Here is a 10,535-nt window from a genome sequence, read left to right on the forward strand (position 1 = left end):
TTCCCCCCTTTAGGGTTAAAATTTTTCAAAATCCCGTCTTAGTAGATGTCCAGATTACGAAAGTAAACATCTGTTCAAATTCCACGTTTCTACTATCAGCGGTTACGGCTGTGCGCGCGTCTTACCTCAGTCTTTGAAGACAAGTCCTTTTATATATATATAGATTATACTTTTTATCAAATTTAAGTACTTTATACTCGGTTTATTTTGCCTGTCTTGCTATTGTATACGAAGATTGTTTTCAGAAAATATTTTTTTTTCAGTTTCACGCTCTATCCCGCATATAGAAGGGAAGAACATTTCGTTCGCTACTTTCCATCGAATATTCGAGGCTATTGTGGCTTGAGGATGTGTTTTAAATTAATAAGCGAATCAATTAACTACAATCTTCTACAATTTAAGATTACGAAGCTGAGCATTGTCTATTTATAGATAAAACACTTGCGAAATAACCGGCTAACATCTCTTGTACTGATAGCTGCAAAATATATTTAATTCTAATTAATTTATGCCCCATTAAAAGTAAAACAAGTAAAAAAGAAAAGAAATCGTGGACTCTACGATTCATTTTAAATCCAAACGACACTACCCATTATACAGCGGAGAAGAATTGACATAATATATTTTTCTGTTGATTTTTTTTATTGATTACTAATAATATACTTTTCTCTAATTTAAAATACCTTTTTTCTGGCTCTACTTTCATAATTACTCACACAAATGTACAGCACAGCTTCAGCTTCGCGATCTAAACTATTCTTAAATTTAAAACTAGAAAATGTAACATCAAAAATAAAAGTAGGCGAAGAGTAAATATCCGTCAGAAATCGTTTATAAGAAAGTATACATGTTTAATTTAAGAGAAACGCTAAATAAACGTTTGTTTTGTTTTTTTAATTTGCATAGGTTACGTTATATAATGGAAGTAATTATGTAACTCAGGCGTGTGATTGTACGCGCGACTGGTTGTGGGTTCGATTCTCGTTCGTAACGAAGCAAAACGCGGCGTTGAGTTCCGCCACTTAACACGCAGTGTCACCGAAGTTTCTTAATGGGAAGAGAGTATCTTAAAACTAGATTTCCAGGTTCCCTCCTCCTGCCCTACTGAGACTATAAAATAATTAATATTTTTCTATTATATATGATAACCCCAGCTGGGGGGTGGCTACTGTCAAATGAACCACACCTAAAAGGCTTATTCTTGCATGTTGCTAGCAGTTAAACATAATATATTCTACGCTAGTTGCATATGACACTTGAAAATGTTACATATGAAACCAGGTCTTAAGGGTTCAGACCAAAATCTTCACGAAGTCTCCATGACATATCTTCATTATACACATGTACGTAGTGTACATTCAGAATATCTCATTTGAATACTAAACCAAATTTCCGTAACCGTACGTATCTCCGAAAACGCTTTATGCATATTTTAGTCTAAAGGTACGAATAGACTAAGACGCTATAGACAATACACTCAGTGTATACATCGAGTGTATCTGTATAAATATGAGTACATTATCACTATACACTCATCAGCGACAGTGTGGATACACTGTGTTGAAGTGTCTAGTGTAGTTGAAAAGTTTTCGGATAGGTTTAAAAAGACTTAAAATGACATATGTCTTAAGTTTTGTCGTAGTCTATTCGTACTATTACGTTATAAGATATTTAACGAAATTATAATTTATATACGGAATTATCCATTTTAAATATAATATTTAATATATATTTTTATTGTAATGTCATTTCTATTTCCTCTTTTGGTAGCACTAAAGAATTTACTTGTAAATTGATTACAAGATTATTTTTTTATATCGTAAGAACAATGTAATGCTTGGCAATAATACTTTATATAATAATGTAATACTTTATATTGGCATGTAATACTTTATATTGATATAACTTTTTTTATTTATAAATAATCTATTTAAATAAATCTAACAGTGAAAATTATATTAAAATCGGTTAAACTGTTTCTAAGATTAGCGTGTACAGACGCACAGACAGACAAACCGACAAACATTTTGAAAAAAACTGTTGTGGATTCTATTAATTCCCTCAATAACAGTTTTTCTCGTTTATCTTCCATGTGTGTATATATCGTTTTAAAAACGTCACTCAATGGTTAACGTATCGAGTTGTATAAAAACGCAATAAGCATTTGTTCAGAAGTTAAAAATATCTCGCCTTCAGGTGTAAGAATACTGAGAAACGAATGTTTTATTACATCTAGAAATAGATCATCGGCAATATCATTATATTGCTGGAAGTAATGCTCGAATAATATTCTGATTTATATTCTAGTTCCTACTATACTTTATATTTATTTACGGTCTAGTATAGTACTAACTTTTAGGGTTCCGTATCTCAAAAGAACCTCTTAATCCTTACAGGATCAGTTTGTTGCCTGTCTTTCAAGATTATTGTCTAGAGATTGCGTAGATGTATTAAGCTGAAATATTAAATATTTAAATGTATATATAGTCCCTTGAAGTACGTAATTTATATATCGTTTTTGCGGTATTTTGTATGAAATTTGCCGCGTAATACAAACTTGTACTCTTGGAGATATCGAGTTGAAATTCATATATTTAGATCTATTATTATTAATTATTAATTTATTTAAAAAAAAACGCGTATTTCAACACTATCCCGACTCGCGCTTGTCCGGTTTTTCTGTCGTATTTTCACGTATATCTCTCATAAAAGTAGTTACAACATACTTTTAATATAAAAAAAGGAAAACATTTAATACATAAAGAAATAATTAAAAGTGATAAATTAATAACGATTATTTTAGTTTTAACTGTTACGCACATTTATTTCAAAAGTTTTGACTTTTTCAACGTCCTAGTTCTATTAACTAAGAAATGAACTTATGAAAGTCATATACATAGTTTTTTTAAAGCTTTGAACTTTTGTACAGGCAAGCTTTTAAAAAGTGGTCTAACAGTTTTTAACGTTTTTATATTTTAGCTTTGTGAGGTTACATTTTTTTACTGGACCATGAAACTTTCATGTAAATTTTATTTTTAGTAAAATTTAAAACATTCATGAAATTAAAAAATAGGTTCAAAATGAAAATACTAGAGACTGTTGGCATTTCTATTTTATATTTCCTTGCAACTTCTATCGTAGCAATTATAAACTTATGTTCTCCTTTTCTTCTCGCCTTCTATTCTTAGGACAGTGCTTGTGTCATACTAAACAACTTTCAAATAATTATAAGTGGATATTTATAAATTAAAATATAATGAAATATTTTCATCCTCGCTCCGGTAACGAGGCAAAGCGCAGTGTTGTGTTCCGATACTCAACATGCAATACTTGAAGAAATCGGCGGAAAGCGGGAATTAGGTTCCCAGGTTCCCTCTGTCTATCCTGCTATATATATGCAAGATACAGTGCAAAGCTAAAAAACATTTTATAAAATAAAATGTCCAATACAATAATTTAATATTTTACTAGGCTTTAAGCCGTAAACAAATATACTCTATACAATGAACAATTTCACAGTCCAGCAGTCACTTTCAAAACCGTTTATTCGTTAGATATCAGAATATTTGACATGGAAATAACAATTGAAATATGAGATCCTTGGTTGTCGTCCAGAGATGAACCATTTGAGAAATAGTATTTTATGAAGTTTAATTCATATTTCAAAAACGATGAAAAGCTGTCGATCTTTGTTTCTGAATGGCATAATTGTAGTTTAGTTTTAAACGAAATCTAATGCTATTTTCTTTAAAAGGAAACAATCACTTTTTTTAAATAGTTTCTTCATTTAGTTATTTTCGATGTGATTTTTTTTGTAGTGATATTACAATGTAGATAAGACTTATAAGATAATAAGATCAATGAAAAGAAAGAAGAAAGTAATATAAAAGTAAAATGAAATTGAAAATGTTATTCTTAGTGCCGAAAAATAAACTGGAAATATTTATAAAGACTTTACCATTTCGATGTGACGAAGTGAATTGAAACGTAAATAACGTAAAATGTGAAATAGTATTCGTCGTAAGAGAAGATGGGTCGTCAAATATCCATATATTACTCGCTATTTTCCTTTTTGATGCTTTAGGTCGTTCAAATCTTTATTTACTAAACTTTTATCTGGGTCGATTTCTTAAGTCATTAAAATAAAAAAAATCAATTTACTCTGAAAATTAAACAGAAAAGAACAATAATAATAAAGTAAAAATGTACGATAGATGTAATGTCATTATTCTAAGAAAAACAATATTTATTTAGGAAACGAGTTTTGAAGCCGCGCCTTTTCTAACGCTCTGCCCATTAAGTTATATCTTCTCAAAAACGAAGAACGTATGGCTTTTGTTATTTATTATTAAAATAAAAAAAAAACAGAAATAATATATAATATATAATAACTTTTCCATAGACCTCAGGGGATGGAAAATGACAAAACCATATGGTTTCCCCGAACTTCCAACAAGAGATGAAAGGCTCTTGAAGGCTCAATGCTTACAAATAAAATCCTAAACAATCACTATACGCCCCTATGGACAATGGACTTACAATTTAAATTAAAATATTTTCTTTGGCGATTATTTTCAATATTTACTATTATAAAACAATATGAAAAATTAATATTTTTTGCCCACTTAAAATACACGACGGTTACGTGTTTGATTCTCAATCGTGAAAATTAATTATTATTTATTAATATTTTTATTTCTTCGCTCTGGCTGGTAAGAACTCAATGCGCGGCGTTGTGCTCCGCCGCTCAACACACAATATCTTATAAATTCGAAAGCTAAAAAAATACAATTTAAGTAATCAGAATTTTCTAATTTGTTTCAGATTCGAAAGTGACATGTGAAATGAAAGTGTTATAATTTAAATATGTAGCAAATAACAAAAGTGTAGTGATGTGCGTAATATCCAGATATCGTTAAGATGTCATGGTGCTGGGTTTTTATACTGCTTGGGGCGATAGCAACCGTTGCCGGCCAGAATTGTAGGGGGGAAGAGCCTCAGAAGAGAACCTGTGAAAATGTCTGCGATAGGGACGGAAATTGTAAGATACGCGCTGCACTATTACTACCTAAGAATACTACGTATGATGCTTGCTTACCTGTGGTAAGTTCACTTTGACAAATATGTTTTATTTAGATTTTAATTCTTTTACTTTTATATTTATACTAGCGGACGCGCGCAGCTTTGCTTGCTTATTTAGGGGAAAATTCTAATAAACCACGAAAAATGTGTTCAATGAAATTTTTTTAAGAGTCTAAAGTTCAAATTTTATAAAAATCGGTGGCTATTTAAAGAATTTTCCATACAAACTTTCAACCCCTATTTCACTCCTTTAGGGTTAAAATTTTTCAAAGTCCCTTCTTAGTGGACGTCCAAATTACGAAAGTAAACATCCGTCCAAATTTCACGTTTCTACGCACAGCAGTTACGGCTGTGCGTGCGTCTTACCTCAGTCAGTGAGGAGAAGTCCTTTTATATTATATAGATAGATATTTTAGTTCTATTATTTTTTAGATTATCTAAAAAAATAAATTAAATGAATGAACTCAATCAACTTAAATAACAATATGAAACAGAATATTTAGTAAGTTTGCAAGAACATATAATTTATCTTTGAGTTTTCGTAAAAGTAAGATAAAACTCGGCATTGTTGGGATAAAGAAAATTTAGCGTTATTACAATATTTATACAGCCGCAGGCCCTTGGCGTAGAAAAATATTGTTTTGCTTGATTACAGTGTGGAATACAAATATGATTTTTCATGTAAGTAATGATATCTTGTTTTTTCTAACTTCACGCTGTATCCCGGATATAGCAGGGTAGGCAGAGAGAAGTTAGTGCATAGAGACTCTATTCTCTATTTTCCATTGAATTCTGTAGGCAGTGCTTGTTGAGTGGCAAAATATGCTAGTATTAAGGAGAAAATATGTACTAGAATACAAAAGTAATAAATATCATTACCTAAAATGATGTATTTAATTTAATAAATACTGACACTAAATTTATAGATATTGACAAGAATTAAATATGTCATATATAATAAATATTTTAACGAATCTAATGTTGGACTTTAAAAAGGGGTAAAACTTTCACAATTTATTTAGTGACTAGCACTTTCTAACTAACTGGTCATAAATATCCTGCATGTGAAACTAAGGGTGGGGCATACGATACAATGCAATTAAATTAAATAAGGGGGGGTGACTCAGATATCGTGTTACTTTAACATATAATGTCCCATAATATCACAGAGGCACAGAATGTGACTGTAAAACTGACTGGTTGTAGGTTCGAACCCCACTCGAGGATACGAAATATTTATTTTAATTTATATTTCCATTTTTTCGCTCTGGTGTCAAGGCAAAGCGCGGCGTTGAGTTCTGCCACTCAACACGCAATGGCAAAACAATTTGGTAGAATGTGGGGAACGGAGGGATTTAACACTAGGTTCCGTCTGTGTACCCAGCGTGAAGCTGATTTATTTGGTTTATATTTTCATTTCTTCGTTCTGGTGTGGTTATTCTACTGTTAATTACCTATTCAACACGCGTTGCCTCGAAAAATTGGACGGAAAATGAGGAACGGAGTGTCTCAGCACTAGGTTTCTTCTGCTTATCCTGCTATATGCGGGATACACCGTGAAATCTTTTATTATTAAACTTTTCATAATAAATTTATATTGAAGGTGTAGTATAAACGGGAGCAGCAAGGCGGTAACTTTATTAAATTTAAAATTTAATCTCGAATAACTAAACGTTATCTTCAAAGCTGAGTGGTTAATAAAATGCGACAGTAAAAGCATTGTATTTGTTATAATCTTCTATCATATTTTATTATTGCTTTGAAATCTTCTTTGAATCTCTAGAGATTATTGTAGTAGACTTTATTGTTTTTGTCCTAGTAACTTTATATAAGAGACAAACGCTACATAAATTTGTTAGCTTTTTTTTGAGGAATGTATTCTATATATTTTGGAAAACATATATAATTTTGAACATACGCGAGGTTATGGCTAAGTCGGTTAGAATGCTTGGACGATTTCCAAAAGTGTTGAATGGCTTAACTCAATACCATGCTTTGTCTTGTCATAGTGGGTAACTGAAATCAGCTCATTACTCCGAAACACATAATTATCGTGTTTGCATTCAGAATTAAATATTATATTGCGCCTCGAAAGCTTCAAAAATGTTTCATTTGTTTAAAATATTTTTTTATAAACTTCACGCTGTAACCCACACAGCACGGTAGGCAGAGTAAACCTAGTGTTAAGATACTCCATTCCCCACTTTCCGCTCAATTCTGGAGGCATTGCGTGCTGAGTGGCGGAACTCAACACCGCCTTTTGCCTCGACATCAGAGCGAAGAAACGGAAATATAAATTTAAGTATATATTTCGTTTCCTCGAGTTGGGATCGAATCCACCACCATCACGTTAGAGTCACACCCTTATGCCCATGCGGAATAACGGCTTTAATTCCTAAATTAAATTATTCCTAAATTAAATTTACGATAATAATATTTACTGTTTAATACTTTTTTAATTACCATTTATGGCCTACATATAGGAACATATCTATCTATTCAATATTTATGTTACCATCTGGATTCAAAATTATTATGTGTAGGCGTGAAATTTACTTTTAAGCAAATGCCCTAATAACCTCTTTCCACCTACATCATATTGACTTAAAATATATATTTTATCTTAATTTAAGTTAGATAAAATAAAGGATCACAAGCCTGTAATTGTAGATTTAGGGTTCGATCTCTCCAGGAAATTAAATGGGCAAAATATTAATTTCAATTTTCATTAATACTATTAGAAGTCGGTTGTTTTTAAAATTATTTTTAATTATAGGTAGAACCTGTACTCGAGCTGGCGTTACTCTCTGATGCGGTCAGCGAGACTCTCCCATCATGGCTTCGATTCGAGTGGCTCACCTACGACGTGACTGACTGCGACGCGGCGTACGCTGTCATATCAGCTATAGACGCTTACAATGACTGTGCTCATGTCTTCTTTGGACCATCCTGTGATTATGCTTTGGGTAAGTTTCTTTTTAAGTTCTTATTTATGAAGAATTGAAGAAGAATTGTATTTGTTGGTTCATTCGCGTTGGTATCTGTATTAATAGGTTCTGTCCCCGATTTCTAATAAATAAAATGAGGTGAGAAAATAATGTTTAAATAAATAATATGGTAAGAAGTTATTTACATTTAATTTTAGAATTATATGTACCTATATTATATAAAAAGTGTGGTTATGCCCGGGCAAAACCAGGACGAGTTAATAGTATAGTTTATTGTAGGAGTAAAATAATATAATAAGTTTTACTGAAGATTTCGTAACAGTCTAGCCAAATATAAATTTTGTAGACAAAAGTTTTATAAACTTATATTTATATTGATATTACAATATTAATTCTAAGGAATTATTTACTTTATATCTAACTAGTGGACCCGGACGCGGCTACGCCTGCTTGAACTATAAGAATATTTTCGCGTCGGTCATACTCGTACTGTGCCGCCCGCTAGGTGGCTAGGTCATTTGGAATCAGTGACATCTCCTTAATTATTTATTAGTATGTTATACAGTAAACTATAATTTCAATCTAGATAAAATGCTAAAAGTGACTATTATATTTATTTTCATAAGGATGAATATCAAAACGTCGCGGTAGCGGTCGCGTAGCAACGACGGTTGTTATTAACATGGCAGAATAAATTGCATGTCAAATTAGAATGTACTTTAAAATATATTAGTTTATATGTGTAATGTAATGTTATATAGCCTATAGCACTTCTGAAGAATGCAGCTTTCATACAAAACAAAAACAATGAAAATCGGACCAGTAGATCCAGAGATCTTAGCGTTCAAACAAACAAACAAACAAACAAACTCTTCCGCTTTATTATATTAGTATAGATTATCTGAGGCAGAAAATTTGGGAAGAAATTTACTTATAGAAGAACCTTCTCTACGTTTGCAATGTGAAATAAGTAGTAAAATTTCACAATCGTCTCAGTAATTGAAGAAGTCATTCAAAGTATTTATTAAACTTGTAAGTATTCAGATGTTTCATGGTTCAGTATTTACTTTGGGATCGAATAACATTCAATTTAGCCTCCATAATAGCGAAGCGAAGCTAAATGGGATTGGTTTCCTTTGTGCCCTATATAACATGCTACGGCCTAAAGTGGCGTAACTTAAAGATTTTTTAAAATAAATCTTTAATGCATTAAATCGTTCGAATTTAAAATACAGCTTTACGCTGTATCCCTTATGTAGTAGGGTAGGCAGAGAGAGAGAGAGAGAGATTTAAATTAGTATTTTAAATAACTTACTATATAGTCGGTTCCTAAAGCTTTTTTATAAGATGACACATGTAATATATTGGATCATCATAATCATCAGCCTGTCCTCGTCCACTGCTGGACATAGGCCTCTCCAATGGCACCAACACGCATGCCCAGCGTGGTGATTACGGGCAACATCCTTAATGGCACAGTACAACCATATATGGATAGATATATTATATTTCGAAATTTTCTAAATGTTTTATACACCAATAGGGTGTCTTGCCAACTTTCATTATTTTAAGTCAGTAGGTAGTACACGTAGCAGATATAAATCGTAGATTAAAATCTTTGAACGTTCGAATCGTTTTTTTGTTTTTCATAGTTATCTTCGTTAATTTCACAGTTAGCAAAAAATTCGTTGGAATTTATTTTTGAACCATTGAGTTACACCTAATTGGCTTCGAAGGCTTTGTAGGATACACTTTTAATATATGAAATAGATCCTTCCTGTTTCATTTTGCAAACATCGTCTTGTACATTACTTTTCTAATGTTGATTGCGCTAAATGCTAAATTGCGCTATTGGTTGTTGTTAACTAAGAAAATAAGACTTTACCAGTTAGGACCATAGGCTTATAAATTAAATAATTCATGCCAGTCGTGACTCAGAGGCATAACAATATGACTGACAATGCGATAGGTTATTGTGGGTTCGATTCCCACTCGAGGTAGTAAAATATTAAATATTTTCATTTTAGGTGGAAAGTGGGGACGCGGAGACTTGACACTACGGCTATTATTACTGCAGCTCTCTCTGCCTGCTAATGTGGAATACTGACAGCGTGAAAAAGAAAAAAAAAATGAAATCATATTTTCTTTTGAAATTAAGAAAATAAATTATTCGTTAAGTGGTATAATGACCATAAAATATTAAATAGAGAAATTATTCCTAACCAGTTCCATCTCATTAATACTTAATATTCCCTTGCCATTATCTCAACAACCTACAGCCTATTGACCTCGAGATTACTCTAAAATATTTTACATTTGTGTCATGTCACGCAGCTTCACGGTATATCCCGCATATAGCAGGGTAGGCAGAGGGAACCTAGCTTTGCCTTGACCTAAAAGTATTTTACATTTCATCGTTATAAACAAAGCAAACAGCTAACTAAGCTCTTTAACCTGTCAGAGATGGATGACTACCGGGATTTAGGCATAACAAAGCGTTTTTTG

At 31.9% G+C, this 10,535-nt stretch overlaps 1 protein-coding gene across 1 annotated transcript in view; it reads left to right on the forward strand.

Annotated features, from left to right (window-relative positions):
* The window catches only part of LOC146536382 (uncharacterized), a 32,764-nt gene extending 22,566 nt beyond the window's left edge, over nt 1-10,198 (forward strand). Inside the window, exons 2-4 of the mRNA XM_085190027.1 lie at nt 4,825-5,103; nt 7,859-8,048; nt 10,058-10,198. Coding sequence (XP_085046153.1) covers nt 4,921-5,103; nt 7,859-8,048; nt 10,058-10,137 — 453 coding nt within the window. The 5' untranslated portion in view covers nt 4,825-4,920 and the 3' untranslated portion in view covers nt 10,138-10,198. The remainder of the gene's footprint in view (nt 1-4,824; nt 5,104-7,858; nt 8,049-10,057) is intronic.
* Nucleotides 10,199-10,535: the final 337 nt, after the last annotated feature.

Source organism: Heliconius melpomene, chromosome 9 (assembly GCF_056956725.1).
Source record: "Heliconius melpomene rosina isolate 202511_hmr_F chromosome 9, ASM5695672v1, whole genome shotgun sequence".
In the NCBI taxonomy this organism is placed as follows: Eukaryota; Metazoa; Arthropoda; class Insecta; order Lepidoptera; family Nymphalidae; genus Heliconius; species Heliconius melpomene.